The sequence below is a fragment of the Capricornis sumatraensis genome, chromosome 2 (assembly GCF_032405125.1).
Source record: "Capricornis sumatraensis isolate serow.1 chromosome 2, serow.2, whole genome shotgun sequence".
Taxonomy (NCBI): Eukaryota; Metazoa; Chordata; class Mammalia; order Artiodactyla; family Bovidae; genus Capricornis; species Capricornis sumatraensis.
In genome coordinates, this window is record NC_091070.1 from 74727463 (window position 1) to 74754341 (window position 26879).

Consider the following 26879-nt stretch of genomic DNA (forward strand, 5'->3'; position numbering starts at 1 on the left):
TTGGTTCTTGATTCACTTTTTGGCTTCTTTGGCTCACAGCCAGGTGTCCTGTCTCCTAGATTGTTCTCCCCAAATCATTGGCTCCTTTGCTTCCTTTCACACTGTCAGTGTAATGTTCTCCATGGTGGGATCTTTGCTTTATTTCCTTTATCTTGTTTTTTCCCTCTGTACTCTTGCTCTCAAAGAACGAATTCAGTCTTATATATTATCACTTTTACATGGGTTATGATATAATTATGTCTTGAATTTATACTTCTTTCCATATATCCTCCCCCATATTTCCACCTGGTATCTCACTAATATCTTAAACTCTATTTTCTCCACCTTTGTAAATTCCATGTCCAACTACCCTCTTTTAAAAAAGGAATCCACAATTGACCTATTCATGCACATATCTTGGTGTCACCTTTGACTTCCGTCTTTCATCTTCACATCATCTTTAATCCGTCACCAGTTTCTTTGGGTTTTTACTTCTCAATATTCCTGTGTTTTGTATCAATACTGTTGCAGATAAACTATGTAGTCCTCGTCAGCAACATGGCCTCCCAGATCTGCTTTATTTCATCATTCACTTAAGAGAATTCCCTGCTTCCATTGCTTCTTTCCTCTAACTGCCCTATCACAGTAATGGATAGAGTATCTTCCTTAATAACTAGCCTCATCATCAATTCCTTGCACACTCTCTGTCATTGACTTCCTGTAATAATTTAATGTCTTAAATATCTGAGATTAGTTCTCAATGTCAGGCAGAACCTAATCTGTACCAGTCTTTCTTCTCTTTTCCAAAACAATGTCTATGAAACAGACAGTCTGCATATTTCACCATTAACCTAGTGAATACCAAAGTTGTGTATTTTTAATATTTTACCATTTGATTGAAATGAAATTTTAGATCCCATGTTCATATATTATAATATTTACTATGTCTTGAAAGTATACACAGTGTTACATTTGCTATGCTGTCTTTTCTAATCATTGGAATTACCTTTTCCCACTCTTCTCATGTTTTAGAGGGTCTAGTCCACTTCTGTGACCTACATCACACAATGCCTGGTGTATATTTATATATGTGTTTGATAAAGATTGACTTTGTACTACATTGGTCTTTCATGAGACCTAGTATTTAGAAAGCAAATTCATTTTAAATTAACAAAATGAGTAAGTGAGATAAGAATGGGAATAGAACATTATTAAGACTTCAGTCTTGAATAACCATTTGACTTTATTATATGCCTAAACTGCCTCTTTTTTTAATTTGTACAGTCAAAGTGGAAGTCATAACTAAAGAATTTCATATGCCAAATGAAAAAGACAGTTTGGAGAAAATTATATTTTCCTTAGCAGCTGATATTGCATAGTTTGGCTTCCTTGTCTCAGCAGATCAATACATATTTGCTCCTGGATGGGCTCAGCCTTCAGAAATCCCTTGAAGCACCTGCTCTTGCCCTTTCTTCCTACTTGCCTCACTTTTAACCATAAAGACAAGAGAAATATCCAGTGTTAGGGAAAATTTAACTTTTTTAATATGAGAAATTGAAATTTATGCCTTTGGATTATTGGGATGGCAGTAGTGAAAGGGGTACAACCTGATGAGAGCACTAAAGTTCTTCCTTCAACCTTAGGCTCTCTGGTTAATACCGCCCTTGAGAAATAAAAGTATTTGGGAAATATCCTTAATTGACTGGGTGCAAGTGTAGGCATAAATAAGGTCTAGTTTAAATATTAATAATTTAGAATAATGAGCATTCAGAATATCAGGAATAATTATCTATACTTAATAGCCACTTAGGGCTTCCCAGGTGGTGCTAGTGGTAAAGAACCCACCTGTCAATGCAGGAGACATAAGAGATTTGGATTCAATCCGTGGGTGAGGAAGATCCCTTGGAGGAGGGCATGGCAACCCATTCCAGTATTCTTACCTGGAGAATCCCATGGACAGAGGAGTCTGGAGTGCTACAGTCCATAAGATTGCAGAGTCAGAACCAACAGAAGCAACTGATCACGCATGCCTATGTACTAGGTTATGAGGTAGGTATGTTTATATACATATCATATATTTCTCACAACAACCTACAAGGGAGGTATTATTATCTCAATGAGAAATAGTGAGAAAACTGAATCTCAGATAAAGTAACTTTGCCATGCTCACACAGCAAATTTGCAGCTGAGCTTCAACTAAAATAGAAAAGATTAATGACAAAGCCCAAGCTATTAATCATTCCACTATAATGCATGAAAAGAAATCTGTGAATTTTTGCATTTTTGGACTGAAGAAATTAAGAGATGAATGTTTGAAAATGATTTCTGGACTTTTGAATATGAACATAGAGCCATGTGATAAATCCACCACATAGAAGAACCACACCTTTGAAAATAACAATACTGTGACCCTAATAGCAGATGCTGCCCAGACAGAGAGCCCTCCTGGGATGGTAGAATATAAAAAAAACATACATAAGGGAGAATTTTATGTGCTTGTTCTCTATTGTCCTGTACACCTTTTTCTGCTTAGTATATGACAGACTCCTCAAGTCGTAAGAGTTGAATTTTTTTTACTGTGAATTAAATGTATATATCATTGTGCAGTGTGAAGGCAACCTGCCATTCATTATCAAGTGTGGTTTTCACAGAAACTCTGTGAGCCTGACTGGGCAAGTAATAGAACTATCTGCCTTCCTTAAATGCAACCCAATGTTGCAAAGTCAGGAGCAGCCCTGAATCAGTGAATTAAATGTGAGAGGGTGATGTTCTCCTCAACTGACCTGGGTTCTCAGAAATAGAGGCTATGGTATTTCACACTGTCTGAACCCTGATGTGTTCTCTTGCTTCTTTTTTTTTTTTTTGTCATTGTGCATATCTTTTCTAATTTCTCCTCTATCCAATCTTTAAGATATTTTACATATTTTAAATTCATTCTTTCTCTATATTTTATGTTTCTATGCACCCATAAACTTTTGGAAAACAGGTTGAGTGCTGGCTGTTGGTTTGGAGATGAATGCTAGCTAATCCCCAATGAAAAATGTGTTGTAAAGCCATAGGTGCCTTCTCACTGGAAGTCTAATGGTCTTGTCTACTCTAAGTTTTTAAGTAAGACACTTTCCCTTAAGTGTATTTAAACTATTGAAAAAGATGATGGGGAGAATCAAGAATAATATAGATGGCATGACTTTAATACAGCCTTGGACTATTAATGCCTGTATGATCAGTTGCTCAGTCGTGTCTGACTCTTTGTGACCCTATGCACTTTTGCCTGCCAGACTTCTCTATTCATGGGATTTCCCAGGCAAGAATGCTAAAGTGGGTTGCCATTTCCTCTTCCAGTGGATCTTCCCAACCCAAGGATCAAACCCGGGTCTCCTGCATCTCCTGCACTGGCAGGCAGATACTTTACTACTGAACCACCCATAACCTTTCAATCGAGAACTATCTTTTGACTTTCTATGTGTCTGGGTATATACCATGAACTATATACATGTGAATAATGGTGCTTGTTTGTGTGCTGAATCACTTCAGTCTTGTCCAACTCTTTGCAACCCTGTGGACTGTAGCATGCCATGCCCCTTTGTCCATGGGATTCTCCAGACAAAAATACTGGAGTGGGTTGCCCTGCCCTCTTCCAGGGGATATTCTTGAGCCAGGAATTGAACTTGTGTCTTGTTTCTCCTGCACTGCAGGCAGACTCTACCCACTGAGCCACCTGGGTAGCCTGTGAATAATGGTAGTTAATATTAAAGAGCATTTTCATATTATGTAATTCTAGATATTTCCCCAAATTTGTATATATCTTTCTTCTCTATTTCAGTAATTCTCCTAGAGCCAGGTAAGTATCTTTGCCCTTGGAGCAGCTTACCCACCAGGTATTGCTGACAGTAGTTATCTTCTATACTTGAATCGCTAGAACACATCTCCTCTGCTACCCCCCAATCATCAAAATATCACTATTCAATTGACATATTGTATTCTGCATTAGACAGTATTTATTATGTTCATAGTTCATAGTTTTTTTTTCCAACTGTTTTCTCAGGTATTTGATTTACAAGAGTTAGCAAAAGACTCACTATGAAAGTTCAGATCAGTTCAGTTCGCTCAGTCGTGTCTGACTCGTTGTGACCCCATGAACCGCAGCACGCCAGGCCTCCCTGTCTATCATCAACTCCCAGAGTCCACCCAAACCCATGTCCATTGAGGCGGTGATGCCATCCAACCGTCTTATCCTCTGTTGTCCCCTTCTCCTCCTGCCCTCAATCTTTCCAGGCATCAGGGTCTTTTCCAATGAGTCAGCTCTTCGCATCAGGTGGCCAAAGTATTGGGGTTTCAGCTCCAACATCAGTCCTTCCAATGAACACTCAGGACTGATCTCCTTTAGAATGGACTGGTTGGATCTCCTTGCAGTCCAAGGGACTCTCAAGAGTCTTCTCCAACACCACATTTCAAAAGCATCAATTTTTCGGCACTCAGCTTTCTTCACAGTCCAACTCTCACATCCATACATGACCACTGGAAAAACCATAGCCTTGACTAGACAGACATTTGTTGGCAAAGTAATGTCTCTCTTTTTTAATATGCTGTCTAGGTTGGTCATAACTTTCCTTCCAAAGAGTAAGCGTCTTATAATTTCATGGCTGCAGTCACCATCTGCAGTGATTTTGGAGCCCAGAAAAACAAAGTCAGCCACTGTTTCCCCTGTTTCCCCATCTATTTGCCATGAAGTGATGGGACCAGATGCCGTGATCTTAGTTTTCTGAATGTTGAGCTTTAAGCCAACTTTTTCACTCTCCTCTTTCATTTTCATCGAGAGGCTCTTTAGTTCCTCTTTACTTTCTGCCGTAAGGGTGGTGTCATCTGCATATCTGAAGTTATTGATAATTCTCCCTGCATTCTTGATTCCAACTTGTGCTTCTTCCAGCCCAGCATTTCTTATGATGTACTCTGCATATAAGTTAAACAAGCAGGGTGACAATATACAGCCTGGACATACTCCTTTTCCTATTTGGAACCAGTCTGTTGTTCCATGTCCAGTTCTAACTGTTGCTTCCTGACCTGCATATAGGTTTCTCAAGAGGCAGTTCAGGTTGTCTTGTATTTCCATATCTTTCAGAATTTTCCGCAGTTTATTGTGATCCACACAGTCAAAGGCTTTGGCATAGTTAATAAAGCAGAAATAGATGTTTTTCTGGAACTCTCTTGCTTTTTTGATGATCCAGTGGATGTTGGCAATTTGATCTCTGGTTCCTCTGCCTTTTCTAAATTCAGCCTGAACATCTGGAAGTTCATGGTTCGTGTAGTTCTGCAGCCTGTCTTGGAGAATTTTAAGCATCACGTAACTAGCGTGTGAGATGAGTGCAACTGTGCGGTAGTTTGAGCATTCTTTGGCATTGCCTTTCTTTGGGATTGGGATGAAAACTGACCTTTTCCAGTCCTGTGGCCACTGCTGAGTTTTCCAAATTCGCTGGCATATTGAGTGCAGCACTTTCACAGCATCATCTTTCAGGGTTTGTAATAGCTCAACTGAAATTCTATTACCTCCACTAGCTTTGTTCGTAGTGATGCTACTGAAGGCCCACTTGACTTCACATTCCAGGATGTCTGGCTCTCGGTGAGTGATCACACCATCATGCTTATCTCGGTTGTGAAGCTCTTTTTGTACAGTTCTTCTGTGTATTCTTGCCACCACTTCTTAATATCTACTGCTTCTGTTAGGTCCCTACCATATCTGTCCTTCATTTAGCCCATCTTTGCTTGAAATGTTCCTTTGGTATCTCTACTTTTCTTGAAGACTTCTCTAGTCTTTCCCATTCTATTGTTTTCCTCTATTTCTTTGCATTGATCACTGAGGAAGGCTTTCTTATTTCTCCCTGCTATTCTTTGGAACTCTGCATTTAAATGGGTATATCTTTCCTTTTCTCCGTTGCTTTTCACTTCCCTTCTTTTCACAGTTATTTCTAAGGCCTCCTTAGACAGCCATTTTGCTTTTTCACATTTATTTTTCTTGGGGATGATCTTGCTCCCTGTCTCCTGAATAATGTCACAAACCTCCGCCCGTAGTTCATCAGGCACTCTGTCTATCCAATCTAGTCCCTAAGTCTATTTCTCACTTCCACTGTATAGTCATAGGGATTTGATTTAGGTCATACCTGAATGGTCTAGTGGTTTTCTCCACTTTCTTCAATCAGTTGAATCTGGCAATAAGAAGTTCATATTCTGAGCCACAGTCAGTTCCCGGTCTTGTTTTTGCTGACTGTATAGAGCTTCTCCATATTTGGCTGCAAAGAGTATAATCAGTCTGATTTTGGTGTTGACCATCTGGTGATGTCCATGTGTAGTCTTCTCTTGTGTTGTTGGAAAAGGGTGTTTGCTATGACCAGTGCATTTTCTTGGCAGATCTGTATTATCCTTTGCCCTGCTTCATTCTGTACTCCAAGGCCAAATTTGCTTGTTACTTCAGGTGTTTCTTAACTTCCTACTTTTGCATTCCAGTCTTCTATAATGAAAAGGGCACCATTTTTTGGTGTTATTTATAGAAGGTCTTGTAGGTCTTATTAGAACTGTTCAGCTTCAGCTTCTTCAGTGTTACTGGTCAGGGCATAGATTTGGATTACCGTGATATTGAATGGTTTGCCTTGGAAATGAACAGATTATTCTGTCATTTTTGAGATTGCATCCAAGTACTGCATTTTGGACTCTTTCGTTGACTATTATGGCTACTACATTTCTTCTAAGGGATTCCTGCCCACAGTACTAGATATAATGGTCATCTGAGTTAAATTCACCCATTCCAGTCCATCTTAGTTCGATGATTCCTAGAATGTTGATGTCCACTCTTGTCATCTCCTGTTTGACCACTTCCAATTTGCCTTGATTCATGGACCTAACATTCCAGGTTCCTATGCAATATTGCTCTTTATTAAGAGCATCAAACCTTGCTTCTATCTTGTAAGGCATCGAACCTTGCTTCTATCACCAGTCCCATCCGCAACTGGGTGTTGTTTTTGCTTTGGCTCCACCCCTTCATTCTTTCTGGAGTTATTTCTCCACTGATCTCCAATAACATATTGGGCACCTACTGACCTGGGGAGTTCCTCTTTCAGTGTCCTCTCTTTTTGCCTTTTCATACTGTTCGTGGGGTTCTCAAGGCAAGATTTCTGAAGTGGTTTGCCATTCCCTTGTCCAGTGGACCACATTCTTTCAGACCTCTCCACCATGACGCATCCATCTTGGGTGGCTCCACACGGCATGGCTTAGTTTCATTGAGTTAGACAAGGCTGTGGTCCCTGTCACAGATTGGCCTGTTGTCTGTGATTGTGTTTTCGGTCTGTCTGCCCTCTGATGCCCTCTCTCAGTGCCTACCTTTTTACTTGGATTTCCCTTACTTTGTGTGTGGGGTATCTCTTCACGGCTGCTCCAGCAAAGCGCAGCCACTGCTCCTTACCTAGGATGTGGGGTAGCTCCTTTCAGCCGCGCCTCTGTGCCATGGCAGCCGCTGCGACTATGAGGGTAAAATTCAATAAAATCTGTAATAATTAATTGGGATTTTAATGGATTTCCATGGTGGTTCAGAGGGGAAAGCATCTGCCTACAATGCAGGAGACCCAGGTTCAATCCCTGGGTCAGGAAGATCCCCTGAAGAAGAAAATCACAACCCACTCCAGTACTCTTGCCTGGAAAATCCCATGGACAGAGGAGCCTGGTAGGTTACAGTCCATGGGGTCACAAAGAGGTGGACATGACTGAGAGACTTCACTTTAGTTATCCTTTGAAGATAATAAAATTTAGGAAGACCAAAAGAATAGCCTCCTTGGAAACACCATCTTAATTGTTTTACAGTTGTAATGACCAGTTGCATAACCAGAAAAAGATGAAGAACCCAGACCACAAACATAACAGGACTCAATAACCACTTTCCCAAATATAATTTACCATTGTATTAGTCAAATAATCTTTAATTGTTTTTAGGTAATATTTATTTATTATTAGGTAGATACATGGGGTCGCACAGAGTCGGACATGACTGACGTGACTTAGCAGCAGCAGCAGATACATAATTTAATGTTAATAATGTGTAGTGTATGAGTACCTTTGGTTAGTTTTGATTTTCACCAAGAATTATGTTTTTTTTTTTGTTGTTGTTGTTGTTTATTTGATCATTTTCTCTAGAGTCTGTCTTTCTAGAATAAGAATCAAGAGACACAGCTTTTGGTTTCCAGTTCCCCCAGTTATGTGAACCTGGATGTGGCCTTGTGTTTTTCATGTGAATGATAACCATCTTGGACAAAATGGCCCACGTATAATTCCACGACAGCTTTTCATTTCATCGCACTGAGAACATGTGCTTTTCGTCACCAAAACCTTGGACCTTTTTCAATACTTACTGAGTTTCTTGTCTTCCCCCCATCCTGTGCCTCCGCTACCTTCCTCTGTATGTCTATCCCATACATCTTATCCCCTGGTGACTCTCTCCAACTTGATGAGCAGCAGAAATTGGTTGTTCCCTGCACCCTACTCCAAGCCTCAGGTTTCTGGTAACAGAAAGTGTGCACCTTGAGACTATGGACCATTGGATTTGGAGATGATAGTGTAGTCAATATATGTAGATGAGAATAGAAAGACATTCATGCCAATGATGCTGACCCAGAATTGGAGTCAGAATATAGTGACAGACTCAGTCAGTTGTGCAGTCTATGATGAATGAGGGCACCAGTCAGATGGCCCTTTGAGTGAGAAGGTCTGGAGTTGTACCTCAAAAAATGAAAGATATCAGTATACCTGTTCTACTGCATTTCATTAAGTCCTAAATAAATTAACCTCTAGCAGATGTTTTCAGGGACTGCTCTATTCTAGAAGGAGTGATTGAGATGGGTGTCTGCACACAGAAAAACATAACACCATTGTTTGCTTACCCTCCACCTCACATATAATTACTATATGTATTAAAGAACTAACTAACTTTGTATATTATGATTTAAGATCAAGAAGGAATCTCATCTGCCCTCCTATGATGGGACTTAGTGTTTGATATTCCTCATATTTTATAATTATAAATCAATAATATACAAATTGCCTTGAAGATAAAATACATGACTAGATTTCAAAGTACAATTAAGCAGGATAATATCAGCTATTGGAATAGGTTATCATGCAAGTGATACTGAATACTTTTAAGTGTAAGGGGGTATCGGTGAATATAAGAGATGACATTAAGGGAAAGCTGAGACTTAACATCTCAACTATTCTAAGTGCTGACTTCAATACCTTCACATGTATGAACAGAAAAATGCTTTCAGATATATTTTACATCATCTGTGGCTGCTTTAGATATATACCTCAGCAGAAATTTCAGAAATTCCCCAAATATACATTTATTAGGTCTAGAGAAAGCCTTTCACACCTAGCTGCTGTAAGCTCCATTATGAAAGTCTTACTAGGTTTGAATCCAGTTTAGGGATTTTGTAGTCATGAAAAATTGTGTGGAAACTAGAGGCACCCAGAATAGCCATGGCCAGGATAAAATGTGATGGAAACAGTGGTTTTTTTTATTTCTTATTGAAGTCCACATGCTTCCCCTGTTTTACTACACTTGTGGGATCTCCAGTTTTACATACCGCATTCTCATTATTTTGTCTCAATCTACAGCTTATCCTGACATAGGGATAAAAGACAGGAGACTATCAATTCATGTCTCATGTAACTTTCAAGCCAGGTGACAATCGACCAATCAATCATGCTTTCCTCTCATCACTACTTTTTGTCAGTGAATTTTGAGAAAATTGGATTATGAGAATATATATAAAAACATGATGGAATATTTTGGAAATGAGAAATAGTATCAGAGTGAACTTAAAAAAATATTAAAAAAATAATCTTTACTTATTGGCTATGTCAGATCTTAGTTCCAGCACGTGGGGACTTTGATGCATTATGTGGGATCTTTTGTTGAGATGCATGGACTCTATAGCTGTGACTGCAGAGCATTGGCTCAGTTGCTCCAAGGTTTGTGGGATCTTAGTTCCCCAAGCAGGGGTCAAACCCCTGTTCCCTGCATGGCATGGTGTACTTCTAACCAGAGGACCACCAGGGAAGTCCCCAGAAGTGATATAAACAGCTGATGAATGTCATGGACACGTTGGAATCTTTTGTATTTGCCGACTCTGTTAATTTAAGAACAGAATGTTGAAGTGAGAGTATTTGTGATGATAGGTTTGAAGTACATGCAGCTCAAACATTGTGATGACACTATGTTATTGTCTTTTTGTTTATATATTTGAGGAATTGGATAATTATATACTTTTCATTCATTATGAGAATACTGAAATCTGAAATTATCATCTCCATAATCAGACTTTCCTCTTCCTTTTCATATTTATCAATATTTCAGCGGCAGCCCTGTTGGCTGGATCGATGGATGGAGGGAATCACTCGGTGGTGTCTGAGTTTGTGTTTCTGGGACTCACTCATTCATGGGAGTTCCAGCTGCTCCTCCTGGTGTTCTCCTCTGTGCTCTATGTGGCAAGCATGACTGGAAACATCCTCATTGTGTTTTCTGTGACCACTGATCCTCACTTACATTCCCCCATGTACTTCCTACTGGCCAGCCTCTCCTTCATTGACTTGGGAGCCTGCTCTGTCACTTCTCCCAAGATGATCCATGACCTTTTCAGAAAGCGTAAGGTCATTTCCTTTGGAGGCTGCATTGCTCAGATCTTCTTCATCCATGTCATCGGTGGGGTGGAGATGGTGCTGCTCATAGCCATGGCCTTTGACAGATATGTTGCCATATGTAAGCCTCTCCACTATCTGAGCATCATGAGCCCAAGGATGTGCATTTTGTTTCTGGCTGCTGCCTGGGCCCTTGGTGTCAGCCACTCCCTGTTCCAGCTAGCATTTATTGTGAATTTGCCCTTCTGCGGTCCTAATGTACTGGACAGCTTTTACTGTGATCTTCCTCGGCTCCTCAGACTGGCCTGTACAGATGCTTACAGACTTCAGTTCATGGTCACTGTGAATAGCGGGTTTATCTGTGTTAGTTCCTTCTTCATACTCATCTCCTATGTCTTCATCCTGGTAACTGTTTGGAAACGCTCCTCGGGTGGTTCACCCAAGGCCCTCTCCACTTTGTCAGCTCACATCACTGTGGTTCTTTTGTTCTTTGGTCCAACCATGTTTATCTATACATGGCCGCACCCCAGTTCCCAAATGGACAAGTTTCTTGCTCTTTCTGATGCTGTTCTCACTCCTTTTTTAAATCCAGTCATCTACACATTCAGGAACAAAGAGATGAAGGTAGCAATGAAGAGAGCTTTCAGACCATTCGTGATTTTTAGAAAGATTTCATAAATGATATTAAAATGATTTTATCCTGATCATTATGTTGCCTGTATCTGGTATTATGAAATTAGCTCTTTCTAGTTCATTAGCTCATAAGTAGGGTGTTACCACACTCTATAAGATTGCTTGTCTTCCCTAAAGAGAATAAACATTTAGACAAATAAAACCTTAATTAAAAATTTATGTTTATTTATATGGGATTACACACATATGTTCTAATTATAATCATTTCTTTCTAGCTAGTTTCTTTACTTCTCTTTTCTTTCTAGATCTTAAACTGATAATTGTTTCAATTTGTCCATATATTTACTCATAATCTGCATCTTGAAGTAACCAAGATGCTAATTATTCCATTGATAATCTCTACATTTACCAAGAATGGGTCTTTTTCAAAGTATCTGATTTCAGACTAAGGAAATATCAGTCTCTCTGGCCTCCTTGTCTTCTGCCTCTTTTCTCACTACTCTCTCTTAATTACCAATATTTTTTATTGGTGACATAAACCCTGTTGGGAAGATTTTTGAAAGCCTAAACAAATGACACTACTGGTTTCCTACTGTTCACATATAGGTATATTCATGAACCAATTATTCATTCTTTTATCTGTCTCCTAAAACTATTTATTTCTCTTTATATATGGCATTGTATTTATTCTGTATCTGGAATTGTTTCTAAGAATACATTGAAGCACCCCAAGATGTATGGCCTGGAGGAGATATAATTAGAGAGAGATATGATTCTAATATTCTCAATGCAAATTTATGGAACTTTTTGTAGTGCACTGTAAAAATCCAACATGAGTTTCCAGTGCTTGCCAAATGTCATAAGTCCAATATAGCCTATTTTTTCCATTTGTGTGCTGTGTGCTAAGTCACTCAGTTATGCCCAATTCTTTGTGACCCCATGGACTGTTTAACCTGCCAGGCTCCTCTGTCCTTGGGATTCTTCAGGCAAGAATACTGGAGTGGATTTCCATGCCCTCCTCCAGGGGATCTTCCTGACCCAGGGTTCGAACCCACGTTTCTTAAGTCTCCTGCATTGGCAGACAGGTTCTTTATCACTAGAACCACATGAGAAGCCCCAACATCCAGTCCAGATTCCTTCAAACCTACTCTGTACACAGGGATCCAAGTGATAGTCATAAATATCTAGTCTGTTCATATCACCCTCCTTGGAGGAAGATTTTAAATTTTTCTTGTCTTTTCATTTTCCTAGAAACAGTATCCCACTACTTATCTCAGCCTTATCCTGTATAAATCTCTCCTCATTTTCTCTCAGTGTAGTTCCAGGTTTCACTCCCAGTGCCCTCTCTGGCCTCAAGGGAAAGCAAGGATTGTTCCCCTTTCAGGGATTCTTTCGTCTTCCGTTCTTAGTCAACATCTATTTATCATTTAGATTTTAGCTCCAGTTGCTTCTTCAGGAAATCTTTACTGACTTTGTTGCTTATATCAAATCCTTCTATTACAATATGACAGTGTAATTTTCATGTTTGCAACTTTGCATTTGTTTCTGTGGTTGTTTAACTAATATCTGCCTCTGGCTTTAGTATATAAAACCTCAAGATGGGGGAACTATCAGTCATTTGCACTGGGCACAGTCTTGGCAATGGGGTAGTCAATAAATATTAGGATAAGTAAATGAATTAATTTTATGCATTCCTTTTGAATACTTTTAGTGTATTAAAATTTCTCTCTATATGATGTTTTATTTCTTTGTGTGTGTGTTTTCTTTTAATAACTTTGAAAGTTTATACTTAGTTTTAATTACTCATTGTATATAACATAGGTAATGCTGTAATTTTGTGTTACCTCAAAGATAATACCCATTGACTCCTTACTGTGGGCTTTTGTAGCTCAGATTGTAAAGAATCTACCTGCAATGCCGGAGACCCAGGTTCAGTCACTGGGTTGGAAAGAAGGAAATGGAGAAGGAAATGGCTCCTCACTATAGTAGAAATTAGTATACATGCTTTTTATCTTTTACCCACCCACCTATCCTTTTCCATTTCATCACTCAATTTTATTTGATTTCTTAATTCTTAGTTCTTTTAATCATTGCCTCTATACTTTAAGATAATAATTATTCACCTTTAAAGTAATTTTGAATCCCTTCTACTGTGAAAGATAAAGAAATCAGAATATTTCAGTAGAAATATTTATGTTTTTAATTTTTTTTACTAATATAATTATTCTTTTTTAAAATATACTTTCTAGGTTTATTGATATATAACTGACATGTAACTAATTACTCTTTATAGTGTCATAGTTTTTAACATTTGTATTCTGTTCTTTAACCATAGTCTTCAGGATTCCCAGGACTGTTTAATATTAAACTTCATAATTTACTATTACCATGTTATATCTGTTCATTTTTTGAATAGTGAAGTTTATTCTCTATTTTCTTCAGTAAGGCCTCATGAGAACTCTGTTTCCTAAGCTTTATTTTTTTTTTTTGAAGTTTCTTTATTTTGTGCACACGAGGTTTGATAACCAGTTGGATTTGCCTTGATGTGACCCATGCTATATTTTTCCCCCCTGGTTTCTGAGAAGCCCTTTAGTCTGTAAATTCAATGCATCTTTTGTTTTGGAGAAGTTTTCTTTTGCTTTATTTTGAATAATTTCTATACTAAACATTATGAACTCTTTTTAAGAAACACTAATTTTTAATTTGTTGGATATTATTTTAATCTATATTTTTCTTTACTCTTTTAAACTCCATTCTTCTTTTTAGAATATTTAAACTTCCACTTTTTTCTTCTGTTCAGTTCAGTTCAGTCACTTAGTCGTGTCCGACTCTTTGCAACCCCATCAACTTCAGCATGCCAGGCCTCCCTGTCCATCACCAACTCCTGGAGTTCACCCAAACTCATGTCCATCGAGTCGGTGATGCCATCCAGCCATCTCATCCTCTGTTGTCCCCTTCTCCTCCTGCCCCCAATCCCTCCCAGAGTCTTTTCCAATGAGTCTGTTAGTGATCCTCATTTCTGTCACACTTTCATTTTGTTATTTACTTCTTGAAATTTCCAGTTTATTTTTTGTCATTTCATATTTTCTGTCATTTATTTAATTTGACTCATATTTTCTAAGTGTCATTTCAGAAAGAAGATATCTTTACATTTTCATTGATAATTTGCTTATAATTTTCACTACTTCATGGCATAATCTTCTATTATGTGTTTGCTGTTTATCTTATGTCATTTTCCCTTTTCTTTCTTATTGAAGTATATTCACACAGGTCATCATTATTTTATAATAGAATCATTATGCTATGAAATATAATTTTATCATCATTAATCTATTAATACACTAGATATTTGAAAGGGTATCCTGAAGGAGGAGGAGGTACGGGTGATTGTGATATATGATAGAAGGCAATTGAATTTTGGAATGTTGTTTTCAAAAAATATCTCTCAAGATAAATCCACACACCCATGGACACCTTATCTTTGACAAATAAGGCAAGAATATACATTGGATTAAAGACATACATTGGATTAAAGACAATCTCTTTGACAAGTGGTGCTGGGAAAACTGGTCAACCACTTGTAAAAGAATGAAACTAGAACATTTTCTAACACCATACACAAAAATAAACTCAAAATAGATTAAAGATCTAAACATAAGACCAGAAACTATAAAACTTCTAGAGGAGAACATAGGCAAAACACTCTCCAACATAAATCACAGCAGAATCCTCTATGATCCACCTCCCAGAATACTGGAAATAAAAGCAAAAATAAACAAATGGGATCTAATTAAAATTAAAAGCTTCTGCATAACAAAGGAAACTGTAAGCAAGGTGAAAAGACAGCCTTCGGAATGGGAGAAAATAATAGCAAATGAAGCAACTGACAAACAACTAATCTCACAAATATACAAGCAACTTATGCAGCTCAATTCCAGGAAACTAAATGACCCAATCAAGAAATGGGCCAAAGAACTAAATAGACATTTCTCCAAAGAAGACATACAGATGGCTAACAAACACATGAAAAGATGCTTAACATCACTCATTATCAGAGAAATGCAAATCAAGACCACAATGAGGTACCATTTCATGCCAGTCAGAATGGCTGCGATCCAAAAGTCTGCAAGCAATAAATGCTGGAGAGGGTGTGGAGAAAAGGGAACCCTCTTACACTGTTGAGAATGCAAACTAGTACAGCCACTGTGGAGAACAGCGTGGAGAGTCCTTAAAAACCTGGAAATAGAACTGCCTTATAACCCAGCAGTCCCACTGCTGAGCATACACACTGAGGAAACCAGAATTGAAGTAGATGCGTGTACCCCAGTGTTCATTGCAGCACTGTTTATAATAGCCAGGACATGGAAACAACCTAGATGTCCATCAGCAGATGAATGGATAAGAAAGCTGTGGTACATATACACAATGGAGTATTACTCAGCCATTAAAAAGAATACATTTGAATCAGTTCTAATGAGATGGATGAAACTGGAGCCGATTATACAGAGTGAAATGAGCCAGAAAGAAAAACACCAATACAGTATACTAACACATATATATGGAATTTAGAGAGATGGTAATGATAACCCTGTATGTGAGACAGCAAAGGAGACACAGATGTATAGAACGGACTTTTGGACTCTGAGGGAGAGGGAGAGGGTGGGATGATTTGGGAGAATGGCACTGAAACATGTATACTATCATGTAAGAAACGAATTGCCAGTCTAGGTTCGATACAGGATACAGGATGCTTGGGGCTGGTGCACTGGGATGACCAGAGAGATGATATGGGGAGGGAGGTTCAGGATTGGAAACTCATGTACACCCGCGGCAGATTCATGTCAATGTATGGCAAAACCAATATAGTATTGTAAAGTAAAAAATAAAAATAATTAATAAAAAATAAAGAGCACAGAAAAATAAAATAAAAAAATAAAAAATAAAAATAAATAAAAAAGATGGAAAAAATAAATACCTCTCATTTGTTAGTATGACTCAAGCCTGGGCTGCTGGTCTAACTAACTGACTCAGAGTGGAGTCATATTTGTTAATAAATATCATATATCTTATGATTTGTCTGTTTCTTCTCATTATGTAATGGCAACTGTCAGCATTCTGGATGCTTTCCCCCACTCCTTGCCATGCTATACACATGGCCTAACTATTTCAAAGGTGCTGTATCTGTATCTTTCTCTTTAAGTTCCATTACCCCATCACTTTCTAATGTGAGGGTTCACACATTCTGATGTAGCTATTCAAAATGAAGATCACTGGTTTTATTCTCAACATAGCTACCTCTTTTTGAGACTACTGAACTTCCTGACTGATTCAAGATCTTTACAGGCATGCATTTTCTTTTGGTGTTCATTCTTGTCCTATTTCAATTTTTATGGCATGTAGTTTTACTTTACATGTCATGCCTTGGAATTATAGGTAGATTTCCTGGTTTTTGTAAGAATGGAGTTCACATTTATATTTCATCTCATTATTTAAAGAAAGAGAGGGAGAAGCATCTCAAGACTGGAATCTTAGACTGAAACTCTGAATTTATTTACATAATTGAGGTTGACCTACAGTTTTGTCTGTTATGCATGCCTGAAATTTGGATTCAAGATCCTGTGCTTCATGAATGTGTTAGGTAATATTAATTTTTCTATAATTTAAGAAACAAAGAGAAGAAAAAATTGTGAAAGTCCTAAATTCATATATAGCTCAACCTTATAATATCTGTATAATATCAATAATTTTTCTGAGATTATGTGGTAACAATTATATCTACTTCACAATATGGTTCTGGGGCTTCAATAGAATATATATTAACATATTTTTTTGAAGTCAATTTAAATCTCATTTCCTTATATATTCTCTTCACTTTCTTTTTCATGGAATATTGTGTGGTTTTATTTCTGTGTAATATTATTCATACTTTTTAATATATTCTGTGTTTAAGTTGAATATTATTGTGATAATCAACATTTTAAAGGACAATTTAAAATGTTACTCTGGAATTCAACTTTAATCATCATAAAGTAAATATTTAAAGTAGCTTTAAAAGATGGTCAGTACTTGTTTATCATAAGAAACCTAAATGTCTCATTTCTTGTCATTAACAGCTTCTCTGCTTGGCTGCAGTGGGAAACCAAAATGACTGTAGGTGATAATTCCCAGATCTCTGCAGCACCACTTGGTCACTAACCCCTGGGGTTATAATTAGCTGTTGCTCTGACTGTTTATATAACTATTTTTGTGTGTCTGTAATGATACTGCATAGGATCTGGTTGATTTTGGGAGAACTATATCTATGTTAATTCTTTTTTTTCCCCACTGTTTTAAACTTCTGCTTTATTTATTTTATTTTTTTATGTCCATCTTTTTAAAAAAATATAAATTTATTTATTTTAATTGGAGGTTAATTACTTTACAATATTATATTTTTTTCAGGATGGGGAACACATATATATGAATTCTTAATGATGCTGTTCTCTTAGTTCCCTTGACAAAACAGGTAGGTGGGAAGGACAAAAGTAAAATCCATAGTAAGAAAATTACTGAGCCAAGGTTCTTGTTCCAGGAATGCAAAAACTGAGTTTTCCTCAGCGTGTGGTGATGTTAAACTTCTCTGTGGCAGTTTTTGGCTGGCTGAGAGAAGGAGAATGGATCAAGAATTAGGCTCATGAAGAAGACTCACATGTATGCAGAGTTAGGGTATGAGTAAGAGGAAGTACACACCAACACTTCAAAGAATGATAATAAAGTCGTAGAAGAATACCACGGAAGACTCAATTTATTGTATGACTACAAGTTTCCCAAGTGATTGTCCTCATTTTAAAATATTTAGTGTTTTGGTCTCATGTGCTTTTCTTTCTGGCCTGTGGCTTATGGTCAGTCTTGACTGTCTGGTTGTACTGTCCAATGACCAGAAACCTTTTACACCTTTGTAACCTCCTTCTTCACTTGCCATTTCACTTTTCAGTCCTTTTCACCCTAATAGTTAAAGTGTTTTTTTTGGTTGATTTCAAGCTGCTGAGCATTGCTGGTGTGTGTTACAACAGAGTAGCTTGTAAGTTCTCTGCAATCTTTGTTATCCAGCCCCTAATGGGCACCTTTCTTTCATTAACTCTATCTTAAACAACTCTATCACATCTATTATATTATTCATACCTTAATTAACCTATTTGATGTTTATAATGTGTACCTATGAAATAATAGGCTGAAATCATCTGGTTGCAAAGTAGAAACTTATGTCAGATGGTGCCTCAGTTTTCTTATGTTACTTCTCCTTTTATCACCCCCCTCTTTCTTCGCTGTCACAGCATTTCTCAACTCCCTCCTTTTGTTCTGTTTTCATCCTTCGTTCTTGATTCACTCTTGTGTTTTGGCTTCCCTGGTTCACAGCCGATTGTCCTCCTATCTCCATGACTGTTCTGCATAGCTCATTGGCGCCTTTGCTTCCTTCACACTGTCAGTGTGATGTTCTACGTGGTGGGATCTTTGCTTTATTTCCTTTTTACTTTTTTCCTCTATACTCTTTCCCTCAGAAAACTTACTCACTTACACATTCATGTATTACAGTTACATGGATTACCATACAGTTATGTCTTGAATCTATGCTTCTTGCCATGTATCCTGTCTGATATCCCAACCAGGACATCTCACTGATAGCATTTCTCGACTCCCTCCTTTTCTGCTTTCATCCTTTGTTCTTGATTCACTCTGTGTTTTGGCTTCTCTGGCTCACGGCCGATTGTCCTCCTATCTCCATGACTGTTCTGTCTAACTCATTGGCTCCTTTGCTTCCTTTCACACTGTCAGCGTGCCATGTGAAACTGTCACTTGCTTAATGTAAATGTGATAATCTCTTTTCTCCATCATCACAAATTCCATGTCCAGCTATCTTCTTTTTAAAAATGAATCCATGACTATTCTATTCATGCATACGTCTTGGTGTCATCTTTGACTTCTCTCTCTTTCATGTTCACATCAACTTTAATCAGTCACCGATTCCTCGGGTTTTTACTTCCCAGTATTTCTGTCTGCTATATTTATATTCTTATAGATAAAACTGTGTAGTCCTGATGCTTCTCCATGGCCTTCCTGATCTGTCTCTTTCATCATTTTCTTAAGGGATTCCCTACCTCCATTGTTTTTTTTAACCTTTGATTGACCTATTCCAGTTATGGTTGGAGTATTTTCCCTAATGACTGACCTAATCATCAGTTCCTTGCTCCCAATCCTTCGTTGTCTCTCTACACTTATGTAATAATTCTTAAATAGGTTAGTTCTCAGTGTCGGGCAGAAACTAAGCTTTACCAGTTTTCTCCTCTTCTCCAAAGCAACATTTGTGCTGTAGACAAACTGCATGCTTCACTGTTAATGAATACCAAACTTACCTACTTTTAATGTTTCGTTGTTGTTGTTCAGTTGCTAAGTTGTGTTTGACTCTTGCCACCCTGTGTACTGCAGTACACCAAGCTTCCCTGTCCTTTACTATCTCCCGGGTGCTCAAATCCATGTCCATTGAGTTGGTGATGCTATCTAACCATCTCATTGTCTGCCACCCTCTTCTCCTTTTGACGTAAATCTTTCAGCATTGAGGTCTTTTTCAGTGTCACCTCTTCGAATCAGGTGATCAAAGTATTGGAGCTTCAACTTCAGCATGAGTCCTTCCAATGAATATTCAGGGTTTATTTCCTTTAGGATTGACTGGTTTGATCTTGCAATCCAAGGGGCCATCTTCTTTAAATGAAATTTTAGTTCCTATGTTTGTGTATTATGATATTTACCATCTCTAAAGCTATACACAAATATCACATTTGCTGTGCTGCCTTTTGTCATCACTGTAGTTACTTTCCCCACTCTTCTTATATATTAGAGAATCTGTTCCATGTCTGTGACCTCATCACACAATGATGTATATTTATATACACGTTAGATAAGGATCAAACTTGTACAACATTCAGAGAAAGCAAATCCATTTAACTTAGCAAATAAATAAGTGAGAAATTAAGAATGATAATAAAACATAAGACTTTGGTCTTAAGTAAACATCCGACTTTATAATGAGCCTAAACAACCTCTGTTTTCTCAAATTGCATAGTTAAATTGGAGGTCAAAACTAAAGAATTCAATATGCCTAACTCCGGGAGTTGGTGATGGACAGGGAGGCCTGGTGTGCTGCAATTCATGGGGATGCAAAGAGTCGGACACGACTGAGCGACTGAACTGAACTGAATTGAAAAAGGCAGTTTGGAGAATATTGTATTTTCCTGAACAACTGGTACTGTATAGTTTGGCTTCCTTGCCTCAGCTCAATACTTATCTGCTCCTGGATGGACACAGCCTTTAGAAATCCCTCAAAACACCTGCCCTTCTCCTTTTTTCCTTCTTGACTCACTTTTATCCTTAAACATTAAAGAAATATCCAGTATTGTCTGAAGTGGTCAGGAAAAACTTAACTTTTTTGAGGTGAGGAATTGAACTTTATGATTTGGATTATAGGGATGGCAGTAGTGAAAGGGTCACAGCCTAAGCAGAGCACTAAGCTTCTTCCTGCATCCCCCAGGCAGTCTTAGGTTAATATCTCTCCTGAAGAGTACACTTATTTGGGAAATATACTTAAGTGATTGGATACAAGTGTAGACATAAAAATTTATAAAACAAGGTCTAGGTTCAATACATTAGAATAATGAATGATTCAGATATTCGGGAATATTGTCCATCTTTTGAAAGCCACGATGTAAATAGTCCTTACTATATAATAAGTACTATTTATTGTGTCATACTGTGTGCTAGGTACTGAGGCAGGTATGTTTACATACATATATCATTTATTTCCCACAACACCCTGCAAAGGAGGTATTATTATCTCCTTGCTAATAATGACAAAACTGAAGCTCAGAGAGGTCAGATAATTTCATCATTCTCACACAGCAAGTGAGCAACTGAGCCTCAATGAAAGAAAAAAAAATCCTGGTTGACATCAGAGCCCAAAATATTAACTCTTTTACTGTAAGGCATGAAAGGAAATATGTGACATTTTGTATTTGTATGACTGAAGAAGATAGAGATGAAAATTTGGGAATTATTTCTGGACTTTTGATATGAGCATATACCCATGTGATAAATCCACGATATAGAAGAACCAAACATTGAAAATAACTGTATTCTAACCTGCAGTAGTAGAAGCTGACAGGGCAGAGAGCCCTTCTGGGATAGTAGAATGTATAGAAAATGTACATGGGGGAGAATTTCATATATCTGCTGTGTATTGTCCTGTATACCTTTTTCTGCTTAGTATATGCTAGACTCCTCAAGTCATAATAAGAGTTGAATTTTTACTGTGAATTACATGTGTGTATCATTGTGCAGCATAAAAGGCAACCTGTCCATTCATTATCAAGTGTGATTTTCATAGAAACTTTGTTAGCCTGACAGGGCAGGTGATAGAAGCATCTGCCTTCCTTAAATGCAATCCAATGTTTCAAAGTCAGGAGCAGCCCTGAATCAGTGAATTAAAGGTGAGAGGGTGATATTCTCCTTAACTGACCTGGGTTCTCAGAAATACAGGCTATGGTATTTGTACTCTCTGAACTCTGATGTGCTCTTTCTCTTTTCTCCTCTTGCTTCTTTTTTGTCATTTTGCACATCTTTTCTAAATTCCCCTCTATCCAATCTTTAAGATGTTATGGGGAGGGAGGTGGGAGGGGGGTTCATGTTGGGAACACATGTAAGAATTAAAGCTTTTAAAATTAAAAAAAGAGATATTTTAAATATTTTAAATTTATTTGTTCTCCTTTCTCTCTATTTTACTTTTCTATACATCTCAGATTATTCCATATACTTCCTGAAAATAAGCCGAGTGCTGACTGTAGGTATGGAGATGAAATGTTAGCTAACCCCAATGAGAAATACGTTGTGAAGCCTTAGGTGCCTTCTCACTAGGAGACTATTCATCATGCTCCTATAAGTTTTAAAATGAGAAACTTTCCCTTAAGCATGTTGAAACTATTGAAAAAGATGGTGGAGAGAATCAAGAACAAACCAAAAAGAATAATAAAGATCACTGACCTGTAGTCATGGCTTTAATAAGGCTGTTTTAATATAACCTCACAGTTGAGAACTATTTGTTGACTTCTGTATGAATCTAGGTATATAATATGAGCTATATACACATGAATAATGGTAGGTAATATTAAAAGTCACCTTGATATTATGTAATTCAAGGTATTTCTTTCTCTTTCTATTTAGCTTTCACTAATTCTTATAGAGTCAAATCAATATCTCTACCCTGGGAGCGGCCTTCCCCACCTGCTATTGCTGACACTAGTAATCTTCTATTATTGAATGTCTAAAACACATTCCAAATATTTATCTTGCTATTCACTTGACATGTGTTATATCCACATTAGACAGTATTTGTTATGTGTTCAATTCATGTTTTTTCAACTGTTTTCCCAGCTCTTTGGTTTACAGGAGTTTTTTTTTTTTAAAGTTCTTATGAACAAAATTGTCAATAATAGCTAGTATGTTTACATTATAGCTAGTGAGTTTAACTGACCTTTTTTAAGGATAATAAAATTTAGGATGAGCAAAGGAAATGTCTCCTTAGAGACAACAGCTTAAGTGTTTTACAGTTGTAATGACCAGTTGCATAACCAGCAAAAAGGACACGTCAGTACAGAAATATATTTGCAGTGAATAACCACTTTCCCAAATATAATTTTCCATTTTACTAGTCAAATAATCTCTAACTATGCACTCACTTTATATATTTTATTTATTATTACACTAATTATATAATTTAGTGTTAATAATGGACATTATATGGAAATAGTGTTTTGTGGATTTTTATTTTACTTGATTATTTTCTCCAGAATAAGAGTCAAGAGTTCTAGGTTCTGGCCCCCAATTCTTCTAGTTGTGTGAACCTGGTTGGGGGTTTTTCATGTGATTGATAATCACCTTGGACAAAATGGCCCGTAAATAATTCCATGAAAACTTTCCATCCATGCTGAGCACATATTCTTTTCCTCACCAAAGCTTTGAAGGTTTTTCAACAATTACTAAGCTTCTTGCCCCCATCCTGCCCCCACCATGCCTCCATTACTTCCCCATGTACATCCATCCTATCAGTCCTCTCCCTTGCTGATTCTCTCTGCCCTGATGAGCAGGAGACAGTGGTTATTCCCTGCCCACTACTCCAAGCCTCAGGTTTATGGTAACACTGTGCACCTTGAGACTGTGGACCATTGGACTGGGATGTGATAGCGCAGTCAGTGCATGCAGATGAGAGTAGAAAGACATTCATGCCAGTGGTGGTGACCCAGACATAGTGACAGCTTCTGTCAGGTTTGCAGACTGGGTGAATGAGGGCATCAGTCAGATGGCCCTTTGAATGAGAAGGTCTGGAATTGTACCTCAAAAAATGGATATCAGTATAGCTGTTCTATTGCTTTTCATTAGGTCTGAAAATAATTAACCTCTAGTAGGTGTTTTCAGGGAATACCTTCTACTACAGGGAGTGATTGAGATGGATGTCTGGACAGAGAAACACAACACTATTGTCTGCTCACTCTCCACCTCACATATAAATACTATGTGTATTAAAGAACTAAATTCTGTGTCATGTTTTATATAGTATGCTGCTGCTGCTGCTAAATCGCTTCAGTCGTGTCCAACCCTGTGCGACCCCATAGACAGCAGCCCACCAGGCTCCTCTGTCCCTGGGATTCTCCAGGCAAGAATACTGGAGTGGGTTGCCATTTCCTTCTCCTTATGTATAGTATGATTTCAGATCAAAAAGAAATCTTATTTGCCCTCCTAAAATGTGACATATTTGATATTTCTATTTTATAATTGTAAATCGAAAGTTGAGATACAAATTGCCTTTAAGATTAAATATCTGAACAGATTTCCAAGCCAAGTAAGCAGGATAATATCAACCCTTAGAAGAGGTAACCGTGCAGGCGGTACTGAGTACTTTTAAGGATAGAGGGATCTCAGTGGACTTAAAGGTAACAACAAACTGAGGCACTGATGAATTACAACTTAATATTGCAACTATTTCAAGTGCTGACCTCAGTACCTTCACATGTATGGAGAGAAAGCAAATGTTTTCAGAGATTTTTTACATCATCTGTGACTTTAGGAATATACCTTAGCAGAAACTGCAGAAATCCCTCAGATACACATTTATTAGACCTGGAGAAAGCCTTTCACACTTAGCTGCTGTAGGTTCCATTATGAAAGCCTTACTGAGTATTGAGTGCAGTTTAGATATTTGTAGCCATGAAAAATTATGTGGAAACTAGAGGCACCCAGAATAGCCATGAATATGATAAAATGTGATGGAAAGCTGTGTTTGTTTTATTTACTAGAATCTGCATACTTCTCCTGTCCTGTTGTACTTGCAGGGCCTCCAGTTTTACATACCCTAGTATTTTCTTAATCTACAGTCTATTCTAATCTACAGTCTATCCTAATTCAGTATCTATTCATGTCTCATGTCCTGTTCACTCCAGGTGACAACTGACCAGTCAATGTTTTCCTCTCGTCACTACTTTTTGTAAACTGTGAGAAAAGTGGATTATGAGATATACATAAAAGCATAATGGGATATTTTGGAAATGTGGAATAATCAGTATCAGAAGAGATTTAAACAGCTGATGAAGTCATGGACACTTTTGTTCTTGTTTAATGTGTTAATTTGAGAGCAGAGCATTGAAGTGTGAGTATTGATGATGTTTGAAGTATGTTGCAGCCCACACTTGGTGATGATATAATGTTAATTATTATTATTTTTTTTTGTATATTTGATGAACTGGATAATTACACACTTTTCATTCAATATGAGGACATTGAAAAATCAGAAATTATCATCTCCATAATCAGACTTTCCTCTTCATTTTCATATTTATCAATATTTCAGCGGCAGCCCTGTTGGCTGGATCGATGGATGGAGGGAATCACTCGGTGGTGTCTGAGTTTGTGTTTCTGGGACTCACTCATTCATGGGAGTTCCAGCTGCTCCTCCTGGTGTTCTCCTCTGTGCTCTATGTGGCAAGCATGACTGGAAACATCCTCATTGTGTTTTCTGTGACCACTGATCCTCACTTACATTCCCCCATGTACTTCCTACTGGCCAGCCTCTCCTTCATTGACTTGGGAGCCTGCTCTGTCACTTCTCCCAAGATGATCCGTGACCTTTTCAGAAAGCGTAAGGTCATTTCCTTTGGAGGCTGCATTGCTCAGATCTTCTTCATCCATGTCATCGGTGGGGTGGAGATGGTGCTGCTCATAGCCATGGCCTTTGACAGATATGTTGCTATATGTAAGCCTCTCCACTATCTGAGCATCATGAGCCCAAGGATGTGCATTTTGTTTCTGGCTGCTGCCTGGGCCCTTGGTGTCAGCCACTCCCTGTTCCAGCTAGCATTTATTGTGAATTTGCCCTTCTGCGGTCCTAATGTACTGGACAGCTTTTACTGTGATCTTCCTCGGCTCCTCAGACTGGCCTGTACAGATACTTACAGACTTCAGTTCATGGTCACTGTGAATAGCGGGTTTATCTGTGTTAGTTCCTTCTTCATACTCCTCATCTCCTATGTCTTCATCCTGGTAACTGTTTGGAAACGCTCCTCAGGCGGTTCATCCAAGGCCCTCTCCACTTTGTCAGCTCACATCACTGTGGTTCTTTTGTTCTTTGGTCCAACCATGTTTGTCTATACATGGCCGCACCCCAGTTCCCAAATGGACAAGTTTCTTGCTATTTTTGACGCGGTTGTCACTCCTTTCTTGAATCCAGTTATTTATACATTCAGGAACAAAGAGATGAAAGCAGCAATGAAGAGAGTATGCAAACAGCTAGTGATTTATAGGACAATTTCATAAATGATGTGATAGTCTTCTCACTAACCATAAAGCAGCTTTATGCTTCTGTCTTTGGTATTTTAGATCAGGAAATTGCAGCATCAAATTTTGCTTTGAGTGTTGTCAGATCTGTAAATAAATAAATAAATGTATTTATTCCTGGTAGCCATTAAACACTATACCTCTGTATCTATGCAAGTCCCATTTAATACTTTCAACAGTGTTTTCAGAGTTTCGTGAGTGAAACTTGCATATTTTATTTTGAGATTCATCCTAAAATTTCCATATTTTTGATATGGTTATAAATTGTACTTTTGGGGTTTAATGTAGAATTATTTGTGGTTAATATATAGAAATACAACAGACTTTTGTTTATTAACAGTACATCTTGCACATTTGCAAAACATTACTTCTATTAGTTTTTTACAGATTAAGCAGGATTTTCTTCATAGATGATCATTTTGTTAGCAAATAAAGACATTTTTCATCTTTTATTCTGGTGTGGATTTAATTTATTCATTTTTGTTGTCTTATTACACTTAGAAAAGTCAAATGGTACAGTGTTAAATAAAAGTGATTGCATTGGACATCATTGACTTGTTCTTACTCTTTTGAAAAAAGCCTTCAGTCCTTCATCATTAAATATGATGCCAGTTGTAGGTTTTTTAGATGCCTTGTTGATATGATTTTTTTCTTAAAAATATTTTATAGAATTTACCCAATGA

The 26879-nt window shown here is 37.7% G+C and overlaps 2 protein-coding genes across 2 annotated transcripts; both read left to right on the forward strand.

The window, feature by feature from the left end:
* The first annotated feature begins 10386 nt into the window (after window positions 1–10386).
* LOC138072983 (olfactory receptor 4F3/4F16/4F29-like) lies at window positions 10387–11331 on the forward strand. Its single transcript, XM_068964347.1, has one exon. It carries the CDS (start codon window positions 10396–10398, stop codon window positions 11329–11331), a length of 936 nt encoding a protein of 311 aa, XP_068820448.1. The 5' UTR covers window positions 10387–10395.
* Window positions 11332–25227: 13896 nt separating this feature from the next.
* Window positions 25228–26175, forward strand: LOC138072907 (olfactory receptor 4F3/4F16/4F29). Its single transcript, XM_068964203.1, has one exon. It carries the CDS (start codon window positions 25237–25239, stop codon window positions 26173–26175), a length of 939 nt encoding a protein of 312 aa, XP_068820304.1. The 5' UTR covers window positions 25228–25236.
* The last annotated feature ends 704 nt before the right edge of the window (window positions 26176–26879 follow it).

Bases quoted from the DNA above. Each gene is read 5' to 3' on its own strand.
- LOC138072983 (XM_068964347.1), top strand. From the start codon at position 10,396: ATGGATGGAGGGAATCACTCGGTGGTGTCTGAGTTTGTGTTTCTGGGA.
- LOC138072907 (XM_068964203.1), top strand. From the start codon at position 25,237: ATGGATGGAGGGAATCACTCGGTGGTGTCTGAGTTTGTGTTTCTGGGA.